Source organism: Xiphias gladius, chromosome 20 (genome assembly GCF_016859285.1).
Source record: "Xiphias gladius isolate SHS-SW01 ecotype Sanya breed wild chromosome 20, ASM1685928v1, whole genome shotgun sequence".
In the NCBI taxonomy this organism is placed as follows: Eukaryota; Metazoa; Chordata; class Actinopteri; order Istiophoriformes; family Xiphiidae; genus Xiphias; species Xiphias gladius.
In genome coordinates, this window is record NC_053419.1 from 10,756,913 (window position 1) to 10,771,519 (window position 14,607).

General features: G+C 39.7%; 1 protein-coding gene across 1 annotated transcript in view; it reads left to right on the plus strand.

The window, feature by feature from the left end:
• Positions 1 to 14,607, plus strand: part of si:dkey-112m2.1 (transmembrane protein 132C) — a 140,218-nt gene that overhangs the window by 101,995 nt on the left and 23,616 nt on the right. Inside the window, exon 5 of the mRNA XM_040156506.1 lies at positions 1,741 to 1,930. Coding sequence (XP_040012440.1) covers positions 1,741 to 1,930 — 190 coding nt within the window. The remainder of the gene's footprint in view (positions 1 to 1,740; positions 1,931 to 14,607) is intronic.

Genomic DNA, 14,607 nt, shown 5'->3' on the forward strand with positions numbered 1-14,607 from the left:
TCACCTGCGGATTAATGCACATTTTCTCCTCTAGTGAGTATTTACAGCAGCAGGACAGTGTACATGTATGTGGCGTTGACTGAGTATAAACTACAGTGCCCATCGTTATCAAAATCAAGAAACATGTTACCCAGTGCAACAATTCGACCGATTTGTGTATAATAAGTTTAAGTATACCATCACCAGCTGTGGTTTACTGCACCTCAGCATACCTGTGTAATTCCCGGTTTTCAAGAACAGAACTGCATCTCAACAGTGCTCACTGTGGCCACATTCATGCCAGTATTCACACGTGATCACCCTGAGCCAAAGCCTCCCATTGGTAATTTGGAAACATATTTAGCATCATTCAGAGCATTACCCACTGAAACTGAAAAGCTTTTCCTCCCTGACCCAGAATTGCTATTAAAGCTGTTTTCATCCACACTGATTTTCAGCTTCCAAAAATGTTCTATCTTAAACTTTCCTACCAGAGTGGATCCTTAAATCTGCACTTTAAAGTGAGGCTAGTGTCAGAAGTGCAAACGCATAAAAGGGAGATGGGGGAGTTTTAAATGCAGGCTTGGCCAAATTATGTTCAAGGAAAACCTTGGATCTTACACCCAACTACCCCCTCCTCATGCTCAAACTGGGCTCTCTCCAGCTTTGTTTTAATTGTGTGACAACCAAACAACAAGCATACTGCTCAAGACAGTATGCTGTCTTGAGCATGAGGAGACAGCATGCGCAAGACATGCTGTCTTTTTTGTTCAAACACACACAGTACATCTATTGCCTCTGTGATTATTTTCCAAAATTGCCTTTAACTTGTGTTTTCACCATCATCTAAAGAAACAGTGTTACGCTGCATGAATGTTTAGCTCTATGAGCCACTTATAGAGACGCGAGTGTGAATTGTATTTTTCAAGACAGTATGTGTGTCTGGTTGTTGGAAAAGGTGTAGCATTGTGTTTTGACTGCAACAAACAATACCTGAGAGAGAGAGGGAGAGGCGGCAGCTTGATCAAACCTAGCACTTAGCAAATCAAATAAGTTTGGAGGATTTTATTTTGCATTCATTGTTTTTCTGCTTTGTTTGCACCTCCATCAGCTGAGAGAAAATTATTTGCTTGGCCCTGGCAATCTTTGCAAGAGAGGCTCCATATTGTAAGAGGAAAAATAAATTGCTTTTTTTCGCCTGCATCATGGTTCTGTGTGGATGTGAGAATGAATTTCAATATTGTTGCGATTAGTTTCATACCAGATTCTGAGATGAGGGATGTGTTGCTTAAATTTTAGGAAAAAAATAGCCTATCCCTGTAGAACATCTACATGTAGTAGTGGTTTTCAGTCCCTTTTTCCGTACAAAAGTCACGTTAATGGACAATAAATACCAATTTTGAGATGAAGGGAAAACAGAAGTTTCCCTTCATCTCTTCCTCTCCAAATCCTCCCTTCCTTTTTCACTCACTTTCTCATGTATCCTTTCCTTCATTCATAGTGGCACTGTTTACATCTTCGTCCAGATTTTGTCCTTTCCTATTGTGTTTGCATTATTCTTTGATTTTAGTTTTGCTTCTTCCTTTTCTTTCCTTTACCTTATCTATTCCCCTGCTACTTTCTCATCCCTTATAACCCCCACCTTATTCTGTGTTGTTATCCTTTCGCTTGTGCCATTCCGATTGCTACCTATCATTTTCTACCCTGCTCTTTTATCTAAATCCAGTCCTGACACACATCTTTCCCTCAATCTCCTTGCAGAGTGGAGGCGGCGGGCTACCAGCGAGTGCTGCAAGTGGATCTGGAGGTGAACGGGCTGATGGTGATTCAGGGGGGGAGGGAGGTGACGTGGCAGGTCGAGTATCCGCTCACCCGCACCCTGACCAGTGAGGTGCAGACCCTCATCCGCCTGGCACCACAGGACTTGGGTGGCATCGTGCCACTAGCCATGGTGAGGAGTGGGTGGCTGAACTGTGGAAGTGGAAGCTTGTGTGCATGGAGACATTTGTGCTTCTCTAAGTGGCGCAATGGCTCTTAGTAGTCCTGTAAAGTCTTTTTTAAAGCAGGTTAAGGCCTGAATGCTTCATGACGACGGAGAAATGTTTTTTGAAAATACCGGACAGGTCTGACAAAGCAGCCTCATCCTTTTTCTAAATGATTATGCAGAAGAATATGAAAACTTCAGCAGTGGTCCAAGTATGCAAATTCTACCACAACAACATGGACTGTTATATAAACTTCAACCTCTCGGGGCATACACAAACTAGAGGTTTGCAGAGGTCTAAAATTTTAGGCCCAGTCCAAAACAAACCAGAACAGGAGTTTATAAATTACTTTTAAATAAAACAGGGACCTGATCTGAAAGGGACTCCAATACAGACCCGATCCATCTAAACAAACTCAGAGAGAAGACCAACATTGAAATAAGCAAGAAAAAGTCAAATTACAATAAGTCAATTTTCCTGCACTTCACAGTTTACACTCTACTTATTGTCCCCCCCCCAAAAAAAACAAAATAAAACAAAACAAAAAATTTCTGCAATGATTAGGGCACATCACATGATCAGAGTGGATAGATAGTCCGCTCAGACCCACTTAGGTGTTAGACATTGATTCACAGACCTGAGGCTTGCAGCAAAAAAAAATGGGACACCACTAATCTGATAAGACTGAATATAATTTGGGTCATGTCTTGGTTACTAGGGACTGCGTGGAACCGGCAGGACATCAAACAAAGATCATACTGTGTAGCCAGAAAGTATCTTGGGTTCTTTATTCTTTTAGCCACGCTCTAGCACATTGGTTTTGAAATAAAATAATATGACTATGAGGTTAAAATGCTAACTTTCAGCTCAGGGTGTGAGGGTGAGGGTGCTGCACCCTTATTTGGGAACAATGTAGGGCACACAGTTCTTTTCATACAAGGTACCCCAATATCAGGACAATGATCTAAAACATACCGACAAGGGAGCCAAGGATGTTGTTTTATGGTTTTTTTGTTTGTTTTTTTGTTTTTTGTTTTAAAAACAGCCAAACAGTTGAATGCTCTTGACTGGCCGAGTCAGTCAGTTGTCCTGAAAGCAAAAAGCAAAACCCAAAGCCAGTGTCTTCTGATGTCTGGCAGTCATAGAGTTCAGATCTCATTGAAAAAATAATTTTTACCGATTGTAAAATTAGTTTAGAGTTTAAGCCGCTAACTTGTGAAATTATTGTCTCTCCCCCAAAACTGGGGAACAATGTATAAAAAAGGCCATAATTCCTATACCCTTCAACTGATGTGGATATAAACACCCTCAGATTAAAGCTGAGATAGTTATTGTTTCATTTCAAATCCAGTGTGCTGGAGTAAAGAGGCAACAAAAGAAGAATGTGTCACTGTCGCCATACCCCCCGACTCCCTACCTCTAAAAGCAGTAGAAAGCAGAGGAGAAAATGATAAGGAAAGAGAAGCAAACCTCAGATTTTGACAGAATGAGTTGAACAGCTAAACAAAATACTACATTATATTTCCTAGAATGATTCGTTCCTCCACTTGTTGGAGAACAAATACTGTAACTTTTATCTAAGGAGTGACAAAGACAGTGAAGAAATACAGCTATTCTGTTTAAAGGCCATATTTTCCCATTTTTATAGTGTATATCTGATACTGGGCATGCACAAAGGATAATAGACTTCATGACTAGCAACAGATATCATTTTGTCATAGAACCATCCTCTACTCCATGCTGAGGGCTTCTTAGCCTCAAGGCTATACGTTATTTTTTGACAGTCGCACAGCTTGTTGTGGATTTCTGCATGCAGTAAGACAAATCTGGTGCAGAATGGACTGTTCTCTCTTTTGACTGTTCAAAATACATCAACGCGTTTAGACTCTTAACTAATGGTGATAGAAGCATTATGATAAATTATTGCAATCCAGTGGCCACTTAAAAATACTTGGGCCTGGGTACTTTTTTAACAGAGTTTGTCCTTTTCAAATTGTCCCAAATTTGTCAGCTCTTAGTTTTTTCAGTAAGGTCTTAGCTTGCTGACTGAGAAGTTAATTGAGTTTTGATTTAGACAGCCCAAACATGGATGAATTGGCAAGTGGCTTCAGATTGCTAATTGTATTATGATAATTACTATGTAAACATGATAAATTGTTGAATAATTGTTTTTCCTAAATGAAAGGAAACCATTCAGTATGCTGCAAAGAGATAAGAACAGTTTTAACTTTCCCCACTGATAATGGCCACGTAAAAATCAAATACCTTCGAGCACTTCATAAACTTATTATGGAAATTTGGTGAGGCAGCAGTTCAGCACTGATTTATGGTTTCTGGCCAGTGGAGTAGCCTTGAGACTTCGACTACATTTCTCAACTTTTACTGTCTTTTTAAAAGTGAGCAGTTTACTTTGTCTATGTGGAAATTACATTTGTATTTGATAAACTGACAAACTAAGTCACGTTGCATAGTTGCATTTCTAATAAACATAGTGCTGACAGAGGGATTGAATTCCACATGGAAAATTTGATTTAATAAATAGAAAAAACATTTATAATGATAAATGATGATTAGAACCACCTATACACATTTTTAAAATGATAGTCACACTGTAGCAGTATCTAAAAAACACAGGCAATAACAACGGCATACAAAAACACCCCCAGAGTGCGGCTCTATAATCAAAACAGAGGGATTGTTTCAAGTAAAGAGATGAACTAAGAAAAATGTTTTCTGCCTGTAGTTTTCGATATGACTGATGAGACACATGAAGAGGATTTTGGAGGTGTACATGGTGCAGCCTGATCAGAAATACACTGAAGTTTTATCTGGAATGAACAGGGAGTCCCTGCAGGGAGGACATTTTTGAGGATTTTGCATTGTACACATGAGCAGGTCAAGAAATCTCAACATGTCAAGGCTAGAGAATTTAAATTTGATTTTTCCTTCAAGTTTGTCCAAGTTAGGAGTTTCCATTTCTGTTAACTCACTCCAACTTAGAAATAACTTACAGCCACAACTTTGATTTTTTATTTTTGGACTTTGGGCCAAATAAAAGTAACTTCATTTTACTTATATGTAAACGTTCAAGAAACTTAAAATCATACACTGCAACAATTAAGGTTAACTTTGCCCTTGTACAAGCTGACAATTAAATAGCCTATTAAAGAACATGAAATTTCTCTCGTATCCATCTGTCTGGTGCAAAATGAAAACCAAAAACAGAGCACTTGCTGTGGTTGGAGAGGCTCTTCATATTTTGTTATTAAGAAATGTTGATCATGCAGGGTTGATAACTTAAGTAAATAGCATGTTTGTGTTTATGTCATCTGGTCTGTCGGTGACATTTTCACTTTAGCGAATATCAACAGCAATAAGGTGATACAATTTTGCAAATGTGACACTACAGTAGATGGCTCATCATTTTTTTGTGCTACATTTATCTGTAACCACGTTTTCATTTCTTCATTATTGTCATTTTCAGTTTCTTGGCATTTATACTTTTAGGAACCCCTGGTCAAAATTTCTGTTACTGTGAATAGTTAAGCAAGTAAAAGATGACCTGATTTCCAAAAGGCATGGAGTTAAAGATGAAACATTTCTTTAATATTTTAAGCAAGACGACTTTTTTAATTCCATCTTTTACAGTTTCAAAATCACAAACAGAAGTTTGGGCGCCCTGCATGGTCGGTACTTAGTAACACCCCCTTTGGCAAGTATCACAGCTTCTGAATGCCTTTTGTAGCGACTAAGAGTCTTTCATTTCTTGTTTGGGGATTTTTGCCCATTCTTCCTTGCAAAAGGCTTCTAGTTCTATGAGATTCTTGGGCCGTTTTGCATGCACTGCTCTTTTGAGGTCTATCCACATATTTGACATGATGTTTAAGTCAGGGGGCTGTGAGGGCCATCGCAAAACCTTCAGCCTGCGCCTCTTGCAGTAGTCCATTGTGGATTTTGAGGTGTGTGTATGATCATTATCCCGTTGTAGAAGCCATCCTCTTTTCATCTTCAGCTTTTTTACAGATGGTGTGATGTTTGCTCCCAGAATTTGCAAGTATTTAATTGAATCCCTTCTTCCCTCTACCAGTGAAATGTTCCCTGCGCCACCGGCTGCAACACAAGCCCAAAGCATGATTAATCCAGCCCCGTGATTAACAGTTGGAGTGGGTTTCTTTTCATGAAATTTTTTTGGTCCTCTAGACCTCCGCTTGACCTCCACTGTTCCTGTTAACTGCCATTTCTTCATTATATCACAAAGTGAGGAAACGGCTACCTGAAAACACTTTTCTATCTTCTTTTAGCCTTCTCCTGCTTTGTGGGCATCAATTATTTTGATTTTCAGAGTGCTAGGCATCTGCTTAGAAAGAGCCCATGGCTGAGGATTGTTGGGACAAGGTTTAGGGAGTCAGAGTATTTATAAAGCTTTAAAATGTGCATCACCTGACCTTTCCTTACGATGACTGTGAACAAGCCATAGATCTAACAAGCTAATTAAAGTCTGAGACTTCGGTAAAAGTTATCCGACAGCTCAAATATCTTGTGCCCTAACTTTTGTACAGTGCTTTCCTTTTTTTCACTCTAAACTTGTACAAAACTAAAATAATACACTAATCTTGCTTGAAATGTTAAAAAAAAAATGTTTCATTTTTAACTCGATGCCTTTCGGAGCTCAGTTCATCTTCTATTTACTTAACTATTGACAGTATTGTTCATCGAGTACACTGCACCTCTAAATATGCACTGTCAAAGCGTGTGCACTATCGCAATTTCAGACCCAACTATTGAATTAAAGGCATATAAGTCTGAGTCAAGAAATAGTTTAATTAAACTGGGTTTCATTAGTTGACATCAATCTTTACCTTTGCAGCAGAACTTGTAGGCAGACACCAATCATCGCTGGCACGTAGCAGTGCTCGTCTGTGTACATACTTCCAGACACCCCTGTTCAATGAAACTTTCATCTCTCTCTGATCGCTTCTGGCCTACACTCCCACAGAAAAGCAAACACATGTACACACTCTTACCATAATCTGCCTGCCAAACGTGAAATAAAGGACTCAGGTTTTTCTACATGGCCGTCTTGATTTGACAGCTGTTGTAAACTGTCCTCAAGGATGACTGACTGAAATTGTGACAAATACATTAGCAGCAATGGAGAAATGCTGAGGTCAAAAAGATCTTAAACACTAAAAATACAGGAGGAAAGACATGGAAGAGTCTAAAGAAGTACTTAAACTAAGTTGAGAAGAAGGTAGATTTAGACGGTATAATAACAGTATGCGAGTTTAGGAACAACCTGCCAAATAAGTTGTTAGCGGAGGGTTATTTCTTAAACTCATTCATTCATGTTCCCAGTGCCTGCAATCACTGCGTAAAGGCAAGAAAGATCAGCAGTGGGTACTCATCCTGAAGCAATGGACCATAAGCCCATCATTTCAGAACATGTCCTTTTCGAGGATATTAAACCAAGCAATTTGTAGTGTAGTCAAATCGATCATTCACAGTATTGTGTCTTTGGTGACTAGACTGGATATTTTAGAAAGCTCAGTGTTCAACACGCTGACGAAAACATTATCGTAAAAAGTAATTTAACATTCAGTTTAAGCATTAATTTTTCTGAAAATGAAAGAAGAATACCAGCATTAGGATAATTACACTTGTTCTCAAAGCAATTTCCCTGGTTTCAGGGCTATTCAATGTATCATTATCTTCCAACAGGACAGAATAAGACAAATTGCTGCGCTAACGTCAGGAAATGACACTTTATATTGGAAAAATCTTAAGTACAAGTTGATTGGTATCAGCAGCAGGCTGAATTTTCAATTGATTTAAGAGGAGTATGTTTTGAGGATTCAATAACAGATTCAACGGTGTCTTCAGGTAAGGACTTTTTGTACCCCCAGTGCTTCTGTGCCTGAAATATTTTACATCGATAGATTTAATAGCCTGAAAACTCTCAAGCGATCAAAATTGGAGACTGAAGGAGAGAAACTAGGAGAAAGTTATCTTTACTTATAGAAACGCTGTCACCATGATGCTCTTTTACCCAAACTGTATGAGAAGCCTAACCCTGATATTATGAACTCACTGAACTCAAGTTGTGAATGCCAGCTCTGGTGTTACAAAAGACAAATGTCTGTACTTTGTTTGCCTAATATGATATTGTTTATTTGGATTCTAAAGGGAGAATCAGAATCAGAGAGAGAAGACTGTGATTCTGAACTGTACAAAGTGCAACCTGGAACCAACAAGGTAGACGGGAAGAGAGACAGGCACAGTGTTTCGTTAACAAGCTTGAAAGACAGTACACAGAGAGAACATGCCAACTGAGAGTGCACTACTTTTACTGCGTCCTCCCATGAATTTCTGATCTCTCTCTTGCCGCGCTGTGCCTCTCTGTTCTCTCATTAGAAGAGACAGCCAGTGTGGCCCCCATAGCTCTTTACAGTACATCCCAAACGCTATCATTAGCATTTTATTCATAGCCTCTGAAACTGCCTTTCAAACTCAATAACATTAGCTTTGTGCTCCCGGTCCCACATCATTATAATCAGGGCCATTAGCAGGAGGCTCAACATCAGATTTTTTTTTTTTTCTTTGGTCACGGGTGAGTACCTTTGTCTAGAATAATTAGGGTTTGGTCAAATGTTGCTCTCCATACTGACTCCATACTAGCGTTGGAAAGACAGTGACAGACTTAGGCAACAAGGACAACAGAATTAATAAGTTGTGTCCTCTGCAGGCAAGTTAAGCAGATAAAAAGAAAGCAGTCCTCATATCTGTAATTTACACACAGTGCTATCGCGGCATCAGGACCAGCCAGCGGTTTTCCAGCCGCCTGCCATCAGTCACACTGTCAGGAGCTGTATTTGGAAATGGCCTGGCAGAGCACTAATAGGCTGTGCAGTGAGGTTATCCCTTGGTATGCTAAGTGTCCTCCTGGCAGCATTAGCCATCTGCATGCAGCCATAATGCCCCTTATAGCTTAATTAAGTCCTGTTGTGTATTTTCACAACATTAATTCTCACTTTCGCTCCAACCCCCGGTGGATTCAGCTTTATGCACCGGGCTTGTTTCTCATCCCGCCTTGATCATACTATTCCTCAAGTCTGAGGGAGACATGAGACTGATCGAGAGATCAGAACTAGGAACCTCTTTTCAACACAACAACAATTTTTGTGTTGTTTATTTAGCTAGAAGGCTTTATTTAGAAGGCTGCATTTTCTGTTATTTTTGTTTTTGTTTTTGTCTCACAGTTGCCTGCATTACAGCCCAACTGATACTAGAGTTTCGAAGCGGATACCAATGACATTTGCTTAACTTATGCAAATTTTTTAAAACTGTAATGTTGACACAGTTTCTAAATTTCCTCAAACGTATCTTTTCCATTTCTGTACTTCAATTTCTTATTACATATCAACCAACTTATGTGTTTAGATTGATATTAGGGCCGTAGCAAATGATTATCATCATTATTGATTAAATGCTGATTATTTTATTGATTAATAAATTCATTGTTTGGTATATAAAATGTAAAAAAAAAAAAAAAAAACAGACAAGACAATAAACAAAACAAAACAAAAAAAACAATGAATCGATTTTCAACATAGTTCCATATCAATATTCTGATGAATTACTTGATTGATTAATCAACAAATTGTCTCAGCTGTAATCAATACAGTGCCTGTAATAAGCAAAAACATGTTTCTGGCCACCTGGATGCCAAGTCCAATATTCTCTCCTTTTGGCTCTATTTTTCGTCTCCATTAACTTCTGAAGGAAATATCTGACTCCTTAGCTGCTCAATGCTCCATTATGTTCACCAGCTAGTCGATAATTTGTCTGTGAACTAAAACGGTACAGTCAGGGTCAAAGAAAACTTTTCAAAGAAGTTATAAAGCTCTGTAAAGCTGAGAGGAACTGCAGAGTCAGGTGATAATTCATCACTACAAGTTACTCTTTACACATTAAAAATAATTATTTATTTGTTATTATAAAAAAAAGTTAATTGCAACCGCTTTCATGTTAGAAGCCGGGAAATCTCGTTTATGTTTGCTGATCTATCTATCTACCCTGCTCATCTACCCTGCTTTGCTTTTCAAAAATACATAAACTTATATTATCTCAACAGACTATGTTAAGATATGTAGATCATAAAGTAAGGACATGTCAGCACGCAACTCCTGTGACTCCAGATTATCTGCACATATAGAGAGAAATGTGTAGATATCTGTGAAACACTGCGATCCAGTGTATCGGTTTGACTCCAGCCTGCATACATTAGCAACCAGAAGCTTGCTCAAAAACTGCGGCCAAGCTTCCTTCGAGCGGTTTAGATAACCACCATTTGCTCCTCTGCAGTGGCTCTGTGGCCAGGGTAGGAGTCATGGCATGGTTTGCAACTGTGAGCATGAGGCAGTGTTGCAGAGAAAGAGCAACACTCCCTGGATGAATAACTCACACACTGTGCATGTCCTCTGTACAACAGTCACACACAAACTTTATTTCACTCCTGCCACCCAATCTCTCTCTCTTCCCTCCTTCAGGACCCAAGATGAAGCTTCTATGTATGTCAGTCAGGCTTTACTTTGAAGCTAAGCCTTCCCATTCTGTAATTTGTTGTTGTGTGTTTATTTTTCACTGGCTTGCCTTCTCTTACCCTTTGCCCCACTCTGTCAGTCTGTCTCGAGTCTTTTCTTTGGCCAGCTAGGGCCACGGTCCAGCACAGTGCAGCTCTCTGGCTTATTCTAATCAAATGACCTCCAGCAACAGGAGAGGGGTCCTTAGAATGTGGACAGGCTTTTATTGGGGACGGCCAGTTTACCACTGCTGACTTTGGCATTTCTTCTCTTAATTTTAAAAAACAATAAAGTATTTGGAGGGAGAAACAACAGTGGCTTAATATTTAGTCTCACTAAAAGTATTTGGGGCTCACAGTACACAATAATAAAATCCAACAGATTGTCAGGCCAACAGGTAATAAATCAATATCTAATTAATGAGGAGAGGATAAATCACTGCAGCTTCTGATTTAATAATCAATAGTGGTATTTCTTACTCCTGGCCATGGCAGAATACTGCAATTGTAGCTGCTTTGCCAATTGTTTTAAATCAGTGAAGACAGAGGAGTTGATTATTCAGCTTATTTCATACTCACAAAAATACTCCAGATTCAACTAACACGCACTTTTCTTTAAAAAACTGAGTGAGCAGTGTAGGTGAGACAAAATGATCAAAGTAAATGATTTTGTAAATAAGGTGCAGTGTTTTATTCATCTACGTTCGCCTCCCTTAAAAAGTTTCAACAGCTGCACCTGAAAAGACTGCCTTTTTTCCTCACTGGTGGGAAAAAAAAGTAATTTTCCATCTTTTTGATCATTCTATCACATCCCCTGTCATTTCAGTTATCAGCACCTTGCTCTGACTTTTCTCCAACTTGAACATCGCAGTGCAGAATAACTTGGCTCCTGTGACTTTTTCCCGAGCCATAACCATAAAAAGATTACATTCTATGAACACTGGTCTTCCCTGCTTTTGTATCACTATTTCTGAAAAAGTGAGGAAAAAAAAATGAAATAAATAATATCCTTGGAGGTGTTGATTCCTCTGCCCTTGCTTTCATTTTATCTCCCGCAATACGCTGTGAGATGTTCGTATATCTGTGAGCGGTAGGGTGAGACTGTATAGGTGCTGGAGGGAAAATTCTTTATTGATAATTGATATGAACTGAATAGCTGAGAGAGCTGCAGTGGCAATATACTTTAAATCCTTCTCACAAGCGCTACGGGCAAACGCAGTACAGGACTTGTGAGCTTACTGTCAGTCAGTCTCAGTCGTTTTCGAACAGTTGAGTTGCATTTCTCCGTTGGTCCGAGGCATCTGTTCAGTCAATGAGTAATAAATTGCTTGCCAGTGTTAAGCAGTGTTCAGGGCCCTGATCTTAGCTAACCATATCTCAGATGTCTCCTTCCCCTCCTCTGCTCCCTTTGAGTCAGTATATATCATCAGCTATTAGTCTTCCTTACTGTCGACCCTCTAGTAAACCACATTTCTTACATTTTTGGCACAATTAAAGATGATTTCTACACGCCAGAGGCAGGTTTATAGACAGCTGTTGACAAGAAGAGGGCAGCATGGTGGTGCAGCGGTTGGCACTGTACTTCAGCAAGAAGATCATGGGTTTAAATCTACTGGCCGGCTGAGGCCTTCTTGTCTGGAGTTTGTATGATAATTCATTCATGTATTCAGATCCATTGCTGCTCTTTGTTTCTGGCGCAGTTCATGTTCACACTGGCTTTCAATTTTACAAAAGAGACAAGAGCTGTAAGCAAGTCATTAGGACTGACAGGTAGCTCACTGATTGGACGATTTTGGTGTTGTCATCTTGCATCATGATTGCTATATACAGTAGACCCACGTGGGGAAATCCAATTCTGGTGACTGACAGCAGTTCATGCAGCACTCTACTACACCTCATCTCCTCTGTTAAAAGCGCTCACGAGGACATAAATGGTTATGAGTTGGACCGCGACTCAACCTTATATAGTATATCATTAGTAGTGGCATACAGACAAATAAAGCAGCATTTGTACCGTAATATTATGGGAGGATCACTGTGTGGTCACTACGTTCGAATCACTTTTTATATGGGAAATGCTAATATACCAGTAGGTGGGCTCAAGCTCAACACACCTCTGATTTCACTCCTTTTCTGATTTATTAGGAAAAGTCCCCACATCAACATAGTAACAGCAAGGATGTATTCAAAGATGGCCCCCAGTTCTTTCTAATGAAAGCTGCTGAGTTGGCACGTGATCTGAAAAGCGTCCGCCATGTTTCCAGAAGCTTCCTAGCGCTCGCATGTTTTTGGGCCCATAGAGCATGCGCTGCAGTCCTTCTCCAGTCAAGCTGGCTGAGAGCATGTGGGTGGCCACCCAATTGAAGGTTGTTTTCAGGATCACAATGACTTGATGCAATCTGGAAGACAAATCCAGAAGTGCTTTCAAACATCCTCCTTGGCCACCCAGTCACCAGATCTCAGGAATATATGGCTCAGAGTTGTGGACCAACAGAATACTTTGTCCTTGAGCTTGTAGACACTCACATACAGTAACTATTCATTAAGCAGTGTTTTTGGAGGCTGTCCGCTACCTTACACATCATTCATTCACAAACATATCAGCCCCAACACCCTCCACCCTTGTACCTCGGCTGCACAGAAGCATAATGGCCTTTTATCGATTCTTCTTTCTCCCTCTGTCTCTCTTCCCTTTTCTTGCTCTGCTCTCTGCACTGAAATGAGAGGTTGTTGAGATAAGCTGCTGCGTGAGGAGGGAGCCATGCCTCTCTTTCTGAAGCTGGGCAGTCTGGGCGTATTTGTGCTTGTGTCAAAGTTAATATGTCTGCATGTGTAGTGTGTGTGTGTGTGTGTGTGTGTGTGTGTGCATGTAAGTGTTTATCTGCTGTTGCACACAAACTGCCTCCATGAATAAGAAATGCATTTCTGCCCTTTATGAGCCCAGGAAGGTAATAGGCAACCAAGCAATACCTGGTGAGAGGTAGGGGGATTTCGTGGAAAAGGATACACCCTCGTGTACCTCATGCGTCACTCCAGCTGTCTTGTTAAATTTCATTTCATTTCAGTCAAGAGACTGTGTGTTTGTGATCATGTGTATTATTTCTGAGCTGACTCAAAATTTAATTCTCTGTGGCAGAGGCTCAATAATAGATGCTGCTGAAACTCATTAAGACCTCTCTTCATGATGTAGTTCAAGTGTTAATGGCTCATTAAGTGAAAAAAATAAAAAAAGATGCTTCCCAACACAGAAGTACGGAACACTTTTTAAAGGTGGTTATTCATCACCAGAGACTGTACATTCTGTATTATCATATAATTATGAGCCTTGGTGTTCATTGCTCACTGAGGAATGGGGATGAGAGTTGCTGTGAAGGTGTCAAATGGTGAGTTTTGGCTTTATAGCATGCAATGTGCGTAAGTGTCATTCGAAAAGATAGTCTGTGAGATATATGATTCACTCTCAAATTCCAGTTGAGAGAAGAAAGGGATGGTATACTTCGTGTTCGCCTACATTTTTTCCCCAACTCCCAACATACGCATTAACTGAAACACATTTAGCATACGCCCACAAGCTCGTAAGATATCATTATGAAACCTTAAATGTATTAGAGGCCTAATGACTTTTCCTCAACTATGAACAGAATAGCATGAAATAGCTTTCGTTTTTTTTAGAACACAAGAATATCTCGTTTCTCCCCTGCTGCTTCTTAACTTTCAGGAATTGATTCTGTTTCCCTCGTGGCCAAACAAGTTCACAGATGCCGTCAGAAAGATCTGTGATAAACACTGATAGTGATTCACACATTGAAAATATGTGATTTATGTAAGAAAATACGGTGCCTGAGAGAGGTCAACACACTGCAACTTAAAACACATGCAAATAGAAAAACACAGGCAAATTAAGAAAACATCAGTTTGACAACACACGCTCTGCAAATTAGTATATAACAGTATTTCCCTGGAAACCTCAATGAAAAGCTGAAATTGGATGGCATTATTTATTTTAAAAGACCCTGCATGGATGCCAGAATAAAAGCCATGGTGGAGAGTTAGTAACACTGTCCG